Source organism: Triturus cristatus, chromosome 6 (assembly GCF_964204655.1).
Source record: "Triturus cristatus chromosome 6, aTriCri1.1, whole genome shotgun sequence".
Classification (NCBI taxonomy): Eukaryota; Metazoa; Chordata; class Amphibia; order Caudata; family Salamandridae; genus Triturus; species Triturus cristatus.
The window spans coordinates 431,123,692-431,143,861 of NC_140589.1; the positions used below are offsets into that span (position 1 = coordinate 431,123,692).

The 20,170-nt window shown below is 42.0% G+C and overlaps 1 protein-coding gene across 1 annotated transcript in view; it reads right to left on the bottom strand.

The window, feature by feature from the left end:
* Positions 1–8,486, bottom strand: part of GCLC (glutamate-cysteine ligase catalytic subunit) — a 252,101-nt gene extending 243,615 nt beyond the window's left edge. Inside the window, exon 1 of the mRNA XM_085610850.1 lies at positions 8,092–8,486. Coding sequence (XP_085466976.1) covers positions 8,092–8,241 — 150 coding nt within the window. The 5' untranslated portion in view covers positions 8,242–8,486. The remainder of the gene's footprint in view (positions 1–8,091) is intronic.
* Positions 8,487–20,170: the final 11,684 nt, after the last annotated feature.

The following is a 20,170-nucleotide window of genomic DNA, read 5'->3' on the forward strand; positions in this document are numbered from 1 at the left end:
TAACATTATTAGAGATTATGAAGCACACGAGGCATAGGTCTTACAGTACGTTTGTTGTTAGCAAAACAAACCAAGTCCAATTAAATTAATGGAAATCCTGATAGAAAACGCAGAAAGAAAAGGGAATTGCAGACAAAGATTGCACAACTAGAAGGGGAGATTGCATCTCTCAATGTGCCAGAAGTGGCAGCAAAGAATTATGAAATGCTTAAGGGGGTATTATCAAGCCATCAAAATGATATTAAACAAAGAAAGGAACGTAAGCTGAAGAGAGATGAGGTGGACTATAATTGGGGGAGAGTTTTTACTTTCTCTAAAAAAAAAATGCGATTACCTCATCCCAACTGATGAGAATAAATAGATGTCTGAGCCGACGAGTGGTAGTGATGTAGAGGGAGGATCTGGAGCTTCGGTCAGACAATTACACCCTTTGGGGAACTCATCTTTCCTACAAGTGGTAAACCGTATCAAAGGGGGGGAACAGAGAGCAGGTCAAAAGAACAGGAAACACAAGAAAACAAGGAGTGGGAAGAGGAGTGGTAGTAGAAGGAGACGGAGCAGGGATGAAAACACGCTCTTGGGACAAGAAGGAATAGACACACTATAGGGGAGAGAGATAGAAGTTATTAATCTATCAGATCGTATACTTACAGATGAGATGATCACACTATTGAAAAAAGGTTTAGGATTCTGCCCTAACTATAATGGGGACGTCTGTGATACTAAGATTGATCTGTTCAGATTTATTAGACGTCTGAAATTGAAAAAATATTTTGCTATGAATCCCAAACCTAATGAAGATGCTGCTTCACTATTCTGTAATTCAGTGTCAAATGTATTGACAATTGGGGATATCCAGGACACTGTGAAATTGCTTTCAATCACGGAATTGGAGGAAGATCCAGTAACGATAGGGAGGGTATTGGAAGATTTGGATATTAGACCAGATCTTTCAATATCCAGTGGACTGAAAACTAAATTCCGTTGGTCTCCAAATCTAGTAAGTGGTAATTACATAGAAATTTTTCATACTCTAGTTCCCAATGACTTGGATAACATCATAGAAAAAACAGAACCCTCCTTTAGGAATCTAGGGGATAATTGAACAGCACATGAACGGCAGGCATTAAAATCATTAGCTAATGACCCCGATTTAATTATTAGGAAGGCCGATAAAGGGGGAAAACTGGTTGTGATGAATAGGACAGATTATGAGCAAGAAATATATTCCCAGTTGAACAATGTACAATGTTATGAAAGAATTGCATATAACCCTATGTTCTCTCTCGTAACGAAGATTAATAGACTTTTGAAGAAATGGCATGACAATTGTCTCATAGATGATGATGATGAATTATTTATATTTAAAAGTGAAACGTCCACGATACCCTTGTTTGTACAGATTACGAAAATCCACAAAGACCTCATGTTACCACCAGGGAGGCCGATTGTGTCAGGGATTGGGGGACCCACTGAGCGTCTATCACAATTTGTAGACCTATTTTTACAACCAATAGTGGTTAACCTACCTTCATATATCAAGGATACTAGGCACATCTTGAACATATTAGGAGACATCACCTGGGATACAGGCATGATGTTAGTAACACTTGATGTGGTATCACTGTATACCAGTACAAGGAATAAACTAGGATTGAAAGCGGTAAACCATTTTTTATCCAAGAGACCGGCAAGCCACTGGGAGCATACCCAAATGCTACTGGCTATGACAGAATTGATATTATGTAATAACTTTTTTCTGTTTAAAGATGAATGGTTTAAGCAAATCCAAGTAGTGGCTATAGGCTCCAGATTTTCACCGGCCTATGCCAATCTTTTCATGGGCTGGCTGGAGGTGGTGGTGATCTGGGGTTCATCGGGCAGTCCTTGGAATGAATATATTCTTTACTGGGGACGTTACATAGACGACTGCCTTATGATCTGGACAGGTACGGAGGAATTGTTACAGGATTTCAGTTATCTTAATAATAATGACATGAATATTAGATTTACTTCATTTTCAAGCACCACAAAGGTGGTATTTTTGGATATAGAACTGTATGTAAAAGACAAAAAATCAGAGCGATATGTATCGTAAACCTACATCATGTAACGCTATATTGCAAGCAGATGGCGCTCATCCCAGACACCAAATAAAAGCGATCCCATTCGGAGAAATGGTTAGGACTAGACGTAATTGTAGTGAAGATACACATTTTAAGGCATGTGTTGAGGATATGGAAAGAAGGTTCATCCAAAGGGGTTATTCGAAACATGATATAGGCACGGCTAAAGAAAGGGCCTTTAAGATAAAGAGATTATCAACCCTAAAGCCGAGCCAAAATACTATACAGACTATGCCACCCATCAGAATGATCCCAGATTACACACCTATCAGTATGATTCTACGTAAGAGTTTAAATAAGCATTGGCACATTTTGAAAGCAGATAGGACATTGGAGGAATTTCTAACTGATAAACCTCAGATCACATACCGCAGAGGTAAGACATTGGGCACAATATTAAGTCCCAGCTATCCTTCGAAGAAACAACTGGAACCATGGTTGACAATTCACTAAAGGTTTTTTCAAATGTGGTCACTGCGGTATGTGTAAATATGCGAAAGACAAAACAAAACAATTCAAGGACAAAAATGATAAAATGTACAACATTTTGACCAATATAAATTGTAGTACCAAATATGTTGTATACATCATTATTTGTAAATGTGAAAGAATCTACGTGGGCAGTTCAATAAGGGCCTTAAAAGATTGTGTCAGTGAACATATGAGAGCAATAAAGCAAAGTGACACGAGATACCCTATTGCAGAACATGTATATAATTGTAATGCACAAGGCCCAACCAAAGTATTCCAATTCTTTGGTATAGAACACTTTAAATTAGACCCACGGGGTGGAAATAGAGAACTTAAATTGGGAAGGCACGAGGCAAGGTGGATCATGCGTTTGAGAGCCGTGGAAGATGGTCTTAATTTTGACCAGGAGCTACAATATTTTTTAGGAGATGTGCATCAAACCTTCTAGTGCAACTGAGAGTGTAACATTGTTAGAATGACCACTCACACGAATTGAGACTGGAGTAAGTTAACAGAAAGACTTTATAACCATTTGACAGTTTCGTAATTGGCACATGTAGGCAACTATAGAATTTAGTTTGCAATTATTGAGAGTTCTCGTGATTATGACCCTACTTTAGGTTGGTAACCCTATTAGGCATATGACTGGACGATCTATAAATTGGGTAACAGAACGTTTTTATTGGATTCTCATTTTGAATACAATATTGGGTTACCCGATGCGACTTGGCAGGATATTAATCGTTTTGAAATAATAAATGTATGACTTTTATTGATACTACCGATCTAGGTTGGCGCAGTAACCGCGCATTCAGTCTTCCTTGAGTAAAACCCAATTTTTAGGCTGACAATCCTATCGGGCATTTGATTGCCCGAACTGTTAAATGCTCTACGGAACGTTCATATATTACGCCCATTTGAACAAATATTGGGTTATTGCATGCGACTCGGTATGTCTTGAATTAACAAGCTAACTACTTTTATAGTTATATTACCATTTTAAGATGGCGCATAAACAGCACATTCTGCCTTTCGAAGTTGGCGCTGGCAGAAGAAAGTTTGAACAGTCACCGCTTTGATTTCTATGTTGTAAATATATGATGGCTGAGCCTTGGAAGCTGTCTGCGTTTACCTGTATCCGGGTGGCGGGAGCGGAGAGAGGTACGTGATATACCTAGTGTTTGCGAACTAAGGACCGTGAAATTGTTGGTGGTTTAGTTGAATATTTCAATTTGTCCACAGGTCCCCGTACTTCAGGGACTTTTGAAGGGACTGTTTAGTGTGGAACGCTTTTATACACTGCTCGTGAGGAGCCTCGTTTGGGGTAAAAATTATGTTTAATTACTGAGTTCGGTACCGATGACGGCTGATTATCGGTAGTTTACATAGCCATTTATTATTTTGTTACAGGTTGCCGAGAACGCAAGCCCGGCAATAAAACCCAAATATACAAAAGTCAAACGCGGACTTAGATAGCGTGGAAGTCTAAGGTGCTGGTCTACACATTTATACATAGTGGAGGTAAGAGTCGGTACACAGTGGAATAGGTTGCTTTAATTTTTAGCAACTGATTATGGCGATACTAGCTTTATGTTGACATGAATATATTTTCTTTTTAGGGTCTTATACCAGCATTTGTTTTGAATATTATGAACCATGGCAGAGGTTTGAAAGGAAGAGATGATATAGTGAGGTAAGATGGCCTTGTAGGAGGACTTGGTTTGTTTTGCTAACAACAAACGTACTGTAAGACCTATGCCTCATGTGCTTCATAATCTCTAATAATGTTATCATTATGGCTTGAACCGTTACAGGCAATCGATCTGAACAAAAGTTTAAGGTACAGGTTTACCCATCTTGGGAAAATTAATCGAGCATGCCATTCACTTGGGTTGGCTAAAATAATAAACTTAGGGACATGGTTACATGACACCACAATGAACCGGGTGTACTTAGTAGTATGGATGTATAGAATATGTGATATTCAAATACTCTTAGCTACCACTTGACTTGGAGAAAACAATGCAGTGGAATGAAGTGTTAACATGTGCACAATCATTGAGCAAATGAATCTTTTGTTACACGCTTTTGTGATGCACATTGAATAGTCCCTCTGCATGAGGTTGAAATCTGAGCTCACTTTATGATATTATGTGTAAAAATAACATGTACTCCAATTGTGGTATTTGCATTATTTCCAGCCCTGAAGAAGTCGTTTGGGTTAATCCCTGTAGCGACGAAACGCATTGGGAGTGGAAGATTTATTGAGAATAAAAGGAAGAACAGAAGCCCAACTGATCATTGTTCTACTTTGATATAATGTCGTATTGTGATTTGTAATAATTTGCGTGTGCGTCAACATATGTGAATAATCTAATCAATCTCGGATTGAGCCATTTTGGGGATTTGGGTGTTATTCCCCGAGTTTGTAAGCACCGCAGGGTACTGTTAGTACAAGTAAGAATAGTGTATAATATTGTTGGAGCGCTTGGTTACCCTTTACACCCAATTTGAATAATACAGTATTGTATACTGGCTTCAATGGGCAACAAGCAGAGAGAGGCCAGCATGTGTGTTGTGTGGGCATTGTAAATGACAATTTTTTTTTATTTATGTGTTTTGAAAACGTGCAAGCAGTGTTTATAGTCCTTGCTTACGAGAAGCAAGGCTGGCAGTAACTGCGCTTCTTTTACTGCCAGCCTTGCTTCTATAAGTACAACGTGCGTATTTACACACCGTTTGTAAGTTTTCAAAACACATAAATAAAAAGGTGTTGTCATTTACAATGCCAATAGCTCAAACTCACAAATGCAAGACCTATTGCATTGCAAATGCTTGTTTAATAAAGTATTTGACTTGCAGCCTTGTTATATTCATAACCCCTTGTGGCTGGAGATACACATCAGCAGTTCTCTCTCAGATTTGTTAAAAGCATGCCTTCAAACAGCAAGCTGCAGATCTATATTGTGTTCCCTGGCCATCCTTGTGCAGGCTGTATTAGCATTGTCATTTCCAGGCACAGTGTTTGCGTCCAAATAACAGCATCTTTGCCCCCAAACTTATTTCTTATACACCGTAAATCTAAAAATTGTCACTCTTATGAAGGATTTCAATGCATCCAAGACCATTGTTATACCTGTTGATCCAATAGTGGTACAAAAATGTTTTCATATGTAGCAGAATGTGCCCCTTATATTCCAATATAACTCTCTCTAATGCCCACCGAGATGTCACCTTTTTTCAACATGAGACAATGGAAGGGACATGTGAAGTAGATTATGGTTGGGGGGGAAAAAACATACCAAAAAAAAAATCTTACGATTTATGGTCTAATTAGTGACAATTACAAATCACGTGTGGAAGAACAACCTGTAGTATGAGGTTTCTGTTTAGTAAAACACTGCACTTTTATCGTTGTCCCTTCTTTTGCTTACATAAGGGGAGGTGCTCTGAATGAAACCGAGCACGTTGTCCCTGAAACGGTGCGGTGCTTAGGTTAAAGTTAAAAAACAGAAGGATTAAACCCTAATACTGCTTGCGCTCGGAAGAAAAGGAACGCGGACATGGGAGGAGAGTGGGAACAGGACAGCAACAGAAAGGGCGCTTAGATTAAAGTTAAAAAAAAAAAAAAATTTTTTAAAACCACACACACGTATCAAACCTTAATACTGCTCGGCCAATGTACAGCTACGTTTGGATCCGCTGGTGCCTCCTTCCGCAGCCCTTCCCTCCAGGTACTGTAAAATATTCAGCCCACGGAGCCGTCACGAGTGCAGCGGGAGCATTGTCTGAGCGCGCAAAACCGAAAGCACGGTGGGAGCGCACGAGACGCCGTGAGCGTGCACATCGGCTGTCTCGGCGAAAGCTGAGGATCGCCAGAGAAGACACGCCGTCTATCCGCGCTGAGGCTCTGAGTTTGAATCGGAGGCTGAACTGTCCTTGAGCCTGGCAGCACCAAAACACGCTCCTACGGCAGCACGGCCAGAGCGACGGCGGCCGCCTGGGTCGAGAGGTACACCGAGCACCCCGTGAGCTCTGGGGACACGCTGCAGGGCATCGCATTGAAGTATGGCGTAATGGTAAGGAATGCGGGGAGGGAGTAGCTGTATGGAGGGGGCGTCAGGGGCTGAAATGATCTGCCATGATGCCTTCTTCCTGGCAGGGGAAGGAAATGAAGTGTGTAGTCGTGGAGGAATATGGTGAGGGGGGGGGGTCGGCAGATGGGGCAGGGCTGGCTGGAGGGGGTGCAGGGACAGCTGGGGATTGGAGAGGAGCGAATCTAAGCGCGGCGCGCACAGGAAGGGGATGTGCACGCGTATGGTGCGAGCAGAAGTTGTGATAACGGTGCGAGACGTACGCGTGCACATGTCCTGTCCCCCTTCCAAACTCAATTCGACAACAATAGATCTCGCTAGCGACAGCGCTTCGCGCTGCGTCGCTAGGCGAGACCTAAAAATGAGCTTGTTGAGATGAAGTAACCTGCCCTGTGGCTTCCCTCCCTACAAGCCCGTCTCTTAAGTCATGAAGGCGGTAAATATACCGGTTTACATTTTTTTATGTTTAGATTCGAGTATTCAAGTCAGTCATCAACGTCGGTGACTACCTGAACTTCTGTTAACTATTTCCGTATTAATGAAATTACATACAACAACAAAAAAAGAAACCATCAGTAGTTTTTTATTTGTGGGGGGAAGACAAACAATTTCATGATAAGTTAACTACGCCTATCTAAAAAAAATAATTAAAAAAAAAAAAACACACACACACCCCTTGACTGAAATCTCATGCCTGTTCTTATCCATAAAACAAAAACACAACTATCACAACTTGGGTACAGTAAACAGGGAAGTGCATCAAGGAAACGCATGAGGGTTAAAAAAGAACCTACTTATTTAAAACATAGTTCCAAGGTATTGCTCCCCACAAAAAATTGGCGAAGTACACTGCAATCTTTCTTGAATCGATTTACGAAAGTTATGGGGTCCACAAAGTCCAAAGGAACTAACTAAATAACTATCAGTAATGTAGTTGGGTATCGCCAGCAAGGGGCACCCAAGTTAAGCGTGCGTTGGTGACTATCACTATGCCACGCCGCAACCATGGGAGAAGAGTGCACACAAAGGATGTCAATATCCAATAATCCGTCAGCAGAAACGACAGCCATCAGAAAACAGAGAATAAACATTGCAGCCAGAAAGTCACGCCCCCACCAGTCACCATCTTAAGGCCAGTCAATGCAGCTCTTGGGTGAAGGTGCTTTAGGAGGACCATTAGCTTGCCTGACTTTGATATGGCGGTCGATGCGACACCTGTGCGCATGTACGAAGGTCTAGCTATACCGGTAGTTCTCACACACCCCAATGCTCAGACATCCACCTGCCGAAGCAGTGGGAGGACGTTGGATTTCACCGTATGAGAGGTGCAACTGATTAGGGCACACGGCTGAGATGCGCAATAAAGACAGACAGGTCTATCCCGCTCCCCTTAGGCTCACCTCATCACCCCACTTAAGCACGTCCCGCTGGCGCTCCTTCACGCGGTGGTAGATGTTCAGAAACTGGCGAATGCCGTGCCGCCTCACATAGTCTGCGTGCTTTTTGGTCTCCTCCCAGCTTAGCGGTGATCCTTGAGAAAGCAACCCCATATCGCCTCCTTCACCTCAGAACGGCGCGACTCTGCGAGGTGCTGTCCGGACTCCGCCCCGCGTCACACGTTCCACTAAAACCTAGTGGCCGTGAGGGGAGTGCGCATGCGTTCAAGTGCTTCTATTGAATGGGTGCTCTCCCCGTTGAGAGGTAAAATAAGCATAGTACAGTTACCTCCGCTAGGGTTGATATAGGAGCGCGCGACACCGCCTACCGCCTCTTCCAGTCAGTCACGTGTCCTCCTAGCTCGCGTGCTACCGTGACTCAGCACTTTCGCTCAAGTCTCATTCTATGGTCTGGCTGGGTTGTCTGGCAGCATAGCTGCCAATGTTTCAGATTGTTATGAGTAACAATTTCATAAGTCCAGGGTCATTATGAGTGGCATTTCAACGACTATGGGTGACACTTTATCGCGAGAAAAATCAAGCAGTGACGATGAGGTAAATATAAACATAAACAAGCATTTGCAATGCAATAGATCTCGAATTTGCGGGAGATGGTTATTGGCGTTGTAAATGACAATATCTTCTACCTATGTGTTTTGGTTTCGAGTGCAGTGGCCTTTGGGACCTTATAAGTGTTTAGTGATGCAGTATATTATTCTGACTGCTGTGCCGCCAGGCATTGAATAGCTATACAATTACCACACAATGGTTCATGCTGTCTGATTCAGAAATGCACATATATACTCCAAATTTTTGAAAAAAAAAGCAACATCTGAAGTTTGTGGTAAGACAACAACAGTGCATACAGATGCCACACACAATTTTACTTTAAGGAGTTAAATTCTTCCTTTCAGTGAGATAAAAAATTAAAGAAACAATCGTGCAGGGCTCATGTTCCAATTGGATCCTTTACAAATATTCTTTAACTGGGCAAATCCAAATCACACCAGGCTGCTAGTCTATGTGCAAACATTCTGGACCAGCCCAATGATGAAAAGCATCTATAGCAAGCTTGATTAAAATAGACTGCCCAGGATCAGATGCAGGACATATAGGCAGTTTATAGTAATGTGATGTACTGTTCCATGGTTAAGTACACATTTAATTACGGATGTGCAACAAGTATAGGGTTGCATCCAGGGTCTTTAACAAATGGCGATATTTAAAGAAAGGAAAAAGTCTGCCCTTTAAGCATCTGAGTCAGTGCGCCGCCAGGTTTCCACATGTGACAAGAGAATGTGTACACAAACATAAGGCACATCACATTGTATTTGATTAAGAACGTACTGTACTGAAATATAAATTTGGGCAAAACTGTTAACAGGAAACAGGCAAGTAGAAAGTGAATTGAAACTGTCTGTTGATTTTTATAAATGAAGTAGACTGTCCTATGGCTTTGATTAATTAGGAATGAAAAGTCTGTGCAAAGAATGTGAAAAGGTGGCTCGTGTAGCCTATTTTCGAACATTAGAGCTGGAGACATGCTCCAGTTAAAGAATGGATCAGGGATCTTTTTTGTCAAGGGCTGTATCAGCACAGCTTGATCCTCACACATTATGTCTTACACTCAGCAGGCCCTGGTTCACTCTGCCATCAAACTGACCCAAGACATAAACAAATATGTACACTTCACGTGTACACTCTCTCAACAAATGCAAAGGACCCCCCAAATTTGTATGTGGATGACACCAGAAGAACAAGGGAAGACAGCAACAAGTTAGGACGACCCATCTTTCCAAGTCACCATGAACACTGTTTCCAGTCGTAAATTTTCATGTGATCGCCGTGTATTCTGGCTGTTGTACTCTTGCTTCTCTCCCATTGAAGTAATTAAAGTAAGACACCTGAAAACAATGATTTGTTGGTAGAAAGGACAGGCAGGGCTGGAGAGAGTGTCTGTAAAAACCTAGAGTGGTATGGTCACTTTATTCCAATTGCTTGCTGCAAATTATGCTACATCCTGTCTTCATAAGAAAAATTAAAATGCCAATCCGAAGCACATTCACAGTAATGTGGCGTGTGTTAAATTACATAGCAGTAAATTGGGTTACACTAACCCCAGTTATTAACTACGATTTAAAAAAGAGCAATGCATTGTTAATTCCTACCCTATCCAATGGTACTCATTTTATCCAACTCCAAGCGAAGAGTCTTCAAGCCAGCCCTGCAAGGACTTTCGTGCATGGAGAAAAAGACTTAGTATATGATACTTGCATGTAAATCGAAGAAACAAAATAATTTTACACCACAGTCCTCCTCTAGTGGTCTTGCTTCACAGCCGGCCTCATCCACAACACAGTCCTCATCAGGAAAATGTTGCAGGCCCAACTAGGCGATTCCTATCTGAGAACCCAAACTGAAGGCACAGCCTCCAGTAACCCTAAATGACCTCATGCCATGTACCACTGAAAGAAACTGTACCCAACCATTACCCATAATTCCACTTTAAACCAACTATTAATGATCCTTTACTCTGAGTTATCATATAACCACAGTCAAACTTTTTGCATAATTGCTGGGTTGAACTCAGCAACCCCCCCCGGCCCAGTCGCAGCATCAAGCTGCCCTCTGTCTCTACCACTAATATATGCATGTGCTCCGAAGTGACCCAAACTGTACACATTATGCAATATAAGGCATAAAAAAGAATAGCAAAATGCTTTACATATGGCATATGACTTACCTCATGGTACATATGTCACGTATGCAAAAGGAATGCAAAAATGCATATAAAGACAGGCCATCATCAGAACAAAATTGGTCTTGGTTTTTGCAAATCAACTTAAAATCTTTTTTCGTGTGAAAATCTAGGGGCATATTATCAAGACACGGCGTTAAAAAAGCGGCAGAAAACTGCCGCTAAAGCGGCGATAATGGGCTTGATAATATGCCCTTGAGAATTCCCATAGAAGCTCATGTTCTGGTGTCAACATGGGCTTCTATTGGAATTCTCTGCGGCATATTATCAAGCCCATTATCGCCGCTTTAGCGGCAGTTTACTGCCGCTAAAGCGGCGATAATTTTAACGCTGTGCTAGTTCTATAATATCGAGAACAGTACACTCAGTACTTTCGTTAATTTGTTACAGAGATAACGCTGGAGCTAAAGACTGCATTAATTAAAAAAGGGGTTTTAAAAAATTGAAGTTATTTTTAATTATTCTATACCGTAAATACTCTGCTTCCTGCAAAGGATGTTCGTGCAGAGATGACCCAGGTATTTAAAAAGAGGATACAACAAAGAGATTCGGCATTCAAGGGCGGAAAGCTATGAAATCTGTCCCAGCTAATTGGGCATGTTGCCAGCCCCCTGATGGTAATATAGACATTTGTATGGGTACAACCTAACCTGCATTTAGCAAAGCAGCACGAGCAGCGAGGGTCCCCAAATTAAGTTGAATTAATCGGTACTTGAGCGGTGCTCCACACAAGCCGCAGGAAGTGACGTATCACGAGTTCTGATGAATTAGAAATCAGCAAAGGAGAATGATTATGCTGTCAACAAATGGTGAGTGTGGGTGGGCTAAGAGCCCCTTTTGATTTTTTACTTTTTAAAACAATAGATCGTCACCATACCGACAGCACAGCAGGCTTGACCTAAAAATTACACCCATTAGAGCAGCGATAAATTCTAAGAAGATCCTAAAACTGCTGCCAAACACCAGAAATGGTAGGGCACTTACAGGAGACAGACTGCGTGACTGCAGTTCTCAGCAACAGAGGGCAGGCAGGCACTGCAGCTGCTCAGATGATTATCTCATTAATCTGATCATTTATGACTGCGCTAGCCTAAAAAGCTACTTTTTACCATAGCATAGTAAGTGCAACTAACTGAGATTATATCATCACCCAGTCACTGGCACTTCATAGCGAGCTGGCACCTCAGCAACTGGCGGGCCCTGTCACACATAGCATAATAACCAAATTGCATAGCCACTTTAAAATTCAACCCTCTCATTTAACTTCTGTCACCTAAAATATCAAAAACTCATAAACCCACATCCTGAGTAAGTAACAGCATATAGCCATGGTTGGCTGCCTGATGCCCAAGGAGATCATGAAACCATTCATATTTCTATATAAGATCAAAGTACCTATAGAGGGGGTTAAAGCAGTTTTTATATCACCTGGTTGGGGGAGGAGGGTAATTCCCCGTGTTTGCATTAGGGTCTATGACACCCCTACTACACCTTGCTCAGCAGGGCCTCATCACAGTGTTGAATTTCTCAGTATGGTCATAGATTTCCCACTGGCAGTTTCCCACCTCCCAGGAGAACTCCTACACAAGCTACACTATGAACTGAATGCATCAATCCTGTGTGGTTACAATTCAGTGATCACAAGTACCCTGCATATTCTTTCTCTAGACTAGTCAGCCAGAGCCCAAGGCCCTTCTACCCTTCTGCACAGGATATATTTTATCAGTGAAGACAAGAGTGTGACTCAAACCCCAACTTTAGCTTATTTGATCATCCCCCACCCCTCAAAGATGTATGAGTACAGAAGTTGCAAAATTCAGAATTTTGTTAGTGAGTAGGACATCCAGGCAGTTTTTGTTGTTGTTGCATTTTCATACTTTTTTGTCCTGTTTCTCAACTATAAATTAACAACTACGTGTATTAGAAAGTAAAAAAAAAACTGAGCTGGGAGATGAAGAGATCTGAGTCAGTGTTGGAATTCCAATAGAATGTAAGGCTTGCTGGTTGACTTCCTCCAGAAAAGAGTGTACATTATTTTGCTCCTGAAATGGCTTGGGAAGGATGTGCACAGCTTAATAAAGGACTGTGCACTATTTCTAGATTTATTGAAAGAAATGTAGCAATTTTGCTCAGTGAAAATAAAATAATGCACACTATTTTAAACAGTAATTTGTCTCACTAATGCAGTCCCTGCTCCTATTGTTAAATCCTGGGACTTACGTACATTGGCTTCGAGAATGAGCCTCAATCTAAATGTGTTTCACACTTAAAATGAAGGTAAACATCATCAAGATTCAAACAAACAAAAAAGTACCAATACAAAGCAACACTGAAACGGACTATCCTGACATGTAAACGCTAACAGAAGTCGGGACGCCATGATAATGCATGAACGTAGGTAAAATACTGATGCAAGTACTTCCTGTGCGACGTGTGTAATTATAAAGAAAGCAAAACTTTCGGTGAACTGCCCAGTGGCGACTGATGACAATTGAAAGTGGTGAGGCGTAAACGTTTGGGATGAGTGCCTGGTGGCGAGTGAGCCTAGGGTACGAGCCTGACTGCCATAAGAGGGCCCTTATTCTCGTTTTTGTAATCCCTCCAACAACCCCTAGAACTCAGCTAACCCGGGCCCGGCCTATCAAATCAGCTTTATTCGATTAAAAGTAATTAATCATAAAAGCAAGAGTACACAATAAAAAAAACAATACACAAATTACATTAAAATTGATTCCTAAGTTTGTAAATAGACTTTAAAAATGCACTAACAGAGGCCATGATGTAGACTGACTCAAACTTTTGCAGGGCTATAAACGCTGGTCGACAGTGCCTCAAGCCAAAAGATTTCAAAACCGGGAGGATCCACCTTTTCCTAGGGATAGAATAAAATTTACACAAGAACATAACATGTAATGTAGATTGGGTCGATACTTCATCACATGTGCAATTACATAGGAATTTGGACCAATCGTTCTGCTCAGAGAAACTTAGTAGCCTATGAATAATTCCCAAGCGGAAACGAACTAACAAAAATCTATCAAAATCGCCTAAAACAATTGTAATGTAGGGTTGAATCGTTAAGTGGGTGAGTATCAGCTGGTGTGCCTGTACAGAGGTCTTCTTCAATTCTGTTACCAATCTACGGTCATTTAAATGGCCCATGCACAATTTTTTCAAGTCCCTTCTTGCAATTAAACGTAAAGTGGTAGGATCATTAAAAAACTCCTGATGGTCTAGGTTCTGAAAAAAGGATTTAATGTATACTAACCATCTGATCCTCAACACCCCGTCTAGCTTCATGAGGTCTAAAATAATAGAACGATTCAGAGACAAATTTTCCTAAGTCCAGATCCTATGCCATTCTAGTATCGGTTGTATTTTTATAGTATCCTCCGATTAAACGATACCCAATTCTGCGTGGCATATATATGTTGATGTGGAGTCTGGTACGGCCAATAAAAACCTTAGGAATTTGTTTTCCACGACCTGTAAAGAAGTAACATCAACAATCCCCCAGACACCAGCTCCATAAGTGGCAACAGACACACATTTGGCATTGTAAATTTTTAGCAACTCAAACGGGGGCCTCCTACCCAGTTTCTTGCTAAAATTAGAAAGGGCAATCACAGTTCTAGCAAACAGGATCCTCCTAGCTTTCACTGCTTGTTGCCAACTAGAATTATGGTCAAATAGTATGCCCAGATAAGAGAACGTTTTAGTGTATTCAATGGACTTATTGTATACAAACATATTCTTTGGCCTCTTGTTCTTACTATTACCACTGATCATAGCAAAAGTTTTGGAAACATTCATAGACAGACCTAGGTTTGACATGAAATTCGCAAAAGAAGACATTAGTCTTTGTAAAGCCAGAGGCGTGCGAGCCATTAACACAGCGTCATTGGCGTATAACAATGCCGGAATAGATCTCGTTTCTATCTGAGGTAGGTCTCTACAATGTTGTACTAAATGTTTTTCCAGGCCATTAATCTATAAGGTAAAAAGGAAAGGAGCGAGAACACAGCCCTGTCTCATTCTTTTTCCTATCTTAAAATCAGTAGTACATTGGCCCCCTACCCCATAGCCTACCTTTGCCTTGGCCCCAGGATAAAGCTGTTTAAGGAAAGAAACTATTAAAGTGTCCACACCTAAATATTCAAAAATTTTCCACAACTTAGTGTGGACAACACAGTCGAACGCTGATGATAAATCAACAAAAATTAAATATAAATTACCCCTTTTTGCCTCCGTGTACTTGTTGATTAAAAGATTTAAATTAAGACCCTGATCCACTGTCCCCATACCCTTGCGAAATCCATCTTGTGTATCACAAATTATTCCCAAATCCTCTGCCCATTCTTGTAGCCTATTAAGTATGACTCTTCCAACAATTTTCACGGAAGAGTCTAACAGGGAAATAGGGCGGTAACAGGCCAGGTTAGCTCTATCTCCTTTTTTAAAAATGGGGACTAAATTAGAAATTAACCAACTGTTGCGGTAACAGGCCGGGTTAGCTCTATCTCCTTTGTTAAAAATGGGGACTAAAATAGAAATTAACCAAGTTGGTGGGAAACCATACAAACTACATGCGTTAAAAAATAATGTTAAAAGTGGTCCCCACAACTCAATGTTATATTTAAAAAGATCTGCTGGAATACCGTCCGGCCCTGGCGCCTTACCCCCTTGACTAACTAATATAGCATCAGTTACTTCCTGAAGTTCAAAAACTAAGTACTCCTTGGATTCTAACCCCTGAAATGGCGGCTCGATTGCAGGTAGCCCTAATACTTCCGAGGCGACAGTTGGACAGTTATAGAGATTTGTATAATGACTGATCCAGTCTTGTTCAGGGATTGCTATCTCTATACTGGCCCTGTCTATATCGACCAAGAACGGAGCGTTCACGGCCTTCCAAAAAGCTGAGGAGTCACGCAACACGGATGCATCATGCAATGCTGACCACATCTCCCTTTTGAACTCATTTTTCCTATTTTTCAGCACCAATTTGTACTCCCTCCTTGCTTTACTAATATCAATTTGATTTTTGTTTATGGCATGGAGTGCATGTTTCAACTTTGAATATGCTTGGGTGCACTGGTGATCGAACCATCCTGACTTCGTAGGTTTGCTTCTGTTAGTTTCAACAAAAAGGGCCTTCTTAATAGATGCTGCGATTACTACAAAGTTCTCCACGATATCCCTTTGATCGCCCTGGTCGTTTAGGCAATATACAATGTTAGCATAGCAATCTCTGACGATTTTACCCATAACTTCTTCTTGGTTCACACTCACCCAACTTAGTGCATATCCATTCTGCCTACTGAGTTTAATATTATCAACATTATTAATATTTCTATCCTTCTTTGTAATACATTGGCGTTGCACCATCAAACTTATGCTTAATGGGAAATGGTCACTTAAGACTAAATCGTGTGTGTGAAAATTCATCACCCTAGAAGAATGTCTATTAGACAGCAAAATAAAATCTATTGTGGAGAAGACACCACGAGCGTTAAAAGTTGGGCAGAAGGGTCTCATAGGAGTAGTTAGCATGTTACCGAAGCCCATGTCCTGTGTTAGTAGCATATCGTTAAAGTGATCCCCTTGTATTGTGTGAGCAAAATGCGGAAACCCTTCTTCATCATTAACGTCATGCATTAGGCCACAAATCCCTTTTCCTGTATATTGACATAGTGAACAATTAAAATCTCCCCCCCACAAAATAACTATATCCTTGTCCGTTGAATCCTGAAGCCATACGAGTCTACCCATCAAAGACTTCAGGATACTTGCAAACTGTGACTGTGGGACATTATTATAAAAATTAACTATAATCAACATTAAAAGTGAATTACGCGTTAAGCACATAACTTGATAATAAGGACCATCAAAGAAATTACATTTATCATAATTCAACCAGTTTGAAATGTATATACAAAGACCCCCCTTCGCTCTACCACAGGGAGATGGAACTGCAGGGTTTGAAAAGTTCTATATCCTTCCAGGTGAAGAGCCTCTACTGACCATGTATCCTGAAAGCAAAGGATTTCAAAATTCCTTACGAAATCCAGCCATATATCATTTAACAACTTCGATTTCAAACCCGCAATGTTCCAGTAAACAATTTGAAGTCCCTCAGACCTAGTTCTGGAATTATCACCCCCGCATATGGCTTCTAAAGTTATTGAGGGTATCAGTGGAGAAAAATTATTATGTGGGATGAGTATAGACCCCGAACTAGAAATCGGCGCAATATTAACACTGGCAGGTAAATACTTCTGTAACTCATGAGGATTGTTGTTATTCGTAATTATCTCAGGAGGCATTATAGGGGTCGTGAATTCAAAACCAAAACTGCCAGTTGTGTTAGGCGAACAAGGCATGATAACAGCCTTACTGGTTCATTTACCCCCGGCCTCATTATGGGTACGATTTAGGGTAGAATTTTTCGTAGGGTCCGCCAAGTGGGTTACTTTATTGTTATCATGTGACATCACCCCAATGTCTTGGATCAAGTTACCCCCTATTCTATCCATGCTACTAAGTCAATCTACTTCCTCTAGAGAATGTAGGAGCTCATAGCGGTTGTGTGTTTGTATAGAATACCTACAACCATGTTCCTTAATTAGGGCCCTTTTTTCCAACACACTAGGTTTATAAAAGAAGCCCAAAGGAACCACACTGATGTTACCCGAAGCCATGGGGTGATGTTCCATTTTACTCAATATCCAGTGTACTAATTGCGGGGTTTTAAAGTTCAAGATCACGCAATCACCTGGTATTTCTTTTATGTCTCTCCCCACCCAGCTTACCCTTCTTGCCATTTTAAACTCCGCAAACAGTCTGTCCGTTTCACCTACCCTAGTCCCCAGCCAGGCTAATGACTTATTTCTCAGCACATACCACGGTTCATAAACATCATTTCTCAGTCTTTGAAAATTAGTTAAAATCACTGTGTATGGGGTAGCGGCAGGTGGTAAGTCCAATGGAGGGGCGGTTAGTTCATACTCTGAGTTTACGGCCGGATCTACACTACATCGATTAATACCTTCTATATGGTTACTCGTCACGGTTTGCCTACAGTGTAATCGATTTATGATACTATACTGAGGGGCTGGAGCGTGGCCACCGGTATGCCCAAGGTTCACCTGTGTACTCCCTAGGTTTGATATGGTCTTTGACTGGTCCTTATTAGTCCTGGGTTTAATGGCACCGGGATTTAATGTTGGTGCTTCAATGATTTTTAAAGATTTGGAATGGTTAGATAGTGACTCTTCAATCGCTCCAACTCTGGTTATAATATTACTTAACCCCTTCTGTGCCCATGACGAGCTGGACTCGTCATGGAGCACAGTCGCGCTGTGCCCATGACGAGTCCAGCTCGTCATGGCACCCACCCACGGGGGAAGCGCTGGCGCTCCCCCCGTGAGTGGTCGATCTTTTTTTTTTTTTTTACTGGGAAGGCAGGGGAAGACCTTCCCCTGCCTCTCCCCGCCCCCCCGCGTCATCAATGACGTCAGCGAGCCGCGCTGACGTCATTGGAGGTTTCCCGTTTGCTCTCCGAGGCGCAGGAAGCCATTTGCTTCCTGTGCGTCGGAGAGTAAAGGTGAGTTTTGGGGCTGGGGAGGGGGGATTTTTGCATCGGTGGGTTTGGGTTAGGGTGGGGGCACTATGGAAGGCCCAGGCATGCCAGAGGCTCGGCTTCGTTCGTGTGTGCCTGTTGTTGCTTCCCTGTGAAATGGATTCAAATTTGAAAAACGCTTGTCTTTCTAGTTGCTTCCCTGTGAAATGGATCAAAAAATGCCGAGAAATGCCCTTCTTTTTAATTTTTTAAATCCAAAGTGCAGCAGCATGTAGAGAAATAGAATTTCTTATATGAGAATTACATACCTAACTAATAGCAAGACAGAGGGGTTGCAAAGTGGCCAGATTGTTTTTTTTTACATCCAAATACACCAGCATCACTTAACAGAGTTTGCCAGTGAAGTGCTACTTTCATTTTCTCGTCTTTCTTTGAAGAGCATTGTTGTTTCCAGGTTGGGAGAGTGTACCATTCCTGGAGGTACTGAAATACCTGGTTGATGGGTGGATTGGAAAACACAATGTGTACCATGGCTCTGTGTTTATGGATGTGGTCTTTTTATACCATACTGCTTACGTTTTGTAAGGATGTAAGCAATGGACAGTAAAACGGTTCCCTTCAGGGCCCTCTAGTCATGTCCATAACTTTTCAGGTGAAACCACTCGCTGATTTCTGAATAGTTAGTGAGAGATCGTTTAGGTAACCATGTTGTTTCTGGTCACATTCCACATGCTTTGCATTCCCTATGAGTGGTTGCTTTTTTTTAATATATTTTTTTAGGCAGCATATTACTCTTATCAAGTGCATAATTTGAATTGAGCCACATCCAAGTGTTTATAGCGGGCACAATTAGGTTACAGCTGAAGGCAGTGCGAGTTTCAGTGGGCAAGTGTGGTGTTCAGTGGGGATGTGGCACTATGGCCAGAGCTGTGGAATTTGGAACTGGGGAACCGGGTTCCGCATTCATGACCAGTCCACCACACCACTGTACTGAGGGAGCACATTCCCATGCTAGACCGTAGAAGGACCCACTAGACCTTAGAAGGCTTGATGTCTTAGCACAAGCAGGTGTACCCTAGTGGTGTCAATTGTGGGTTAACCTTGAAGGCCTGTACACCACAATCCATACTGAAGTCCATCTCAAATTTCCCACCTCCCAGCGTTCCCCTGGGTCTCCCGGTAAAAATGGTGCCTCACTTGTGTGGGAGGCCCAAGTACCCGCGACAGGCAAGGGCCCAAAACGTAGTGAGGTGACATCAAAATTGCCTATCTCAAAACCACCTGGTTTTGCAAGGGGGGTCACCTGGGTTTTTGGCCCAGTGCTCGGCGGCCATCTAGGGAAACCTACCAAACCCATACATTTCTGAAAACTAGACACCCGGGGGCTTTCAGGGAGGTATGGCTTGCGTGGATCCCCCAACGTATCCTTACCCAGAATCCCCTGCAAACCTCAATTTTAGCTGAAAACATCACTTTTTTCACACATTTTTGTGCGGGAAAGTTGTGGCATCACCGGGCTCACTCAAATTTCCCACCTCCCAGCGTTCCCCTGGGTCTCCCGGTAAAAATGGTGCCTCACTTGTGTGGGAGGTCCAAGTACCTGCGACAGGCAAGGGCCCAAAACGTAGTGAGGTGACATCAAAATTGCCTATCTCAAAACCACCTGGTTTTGCAAGGGGGGTCACCTGGGTTTTTGGCCCGGT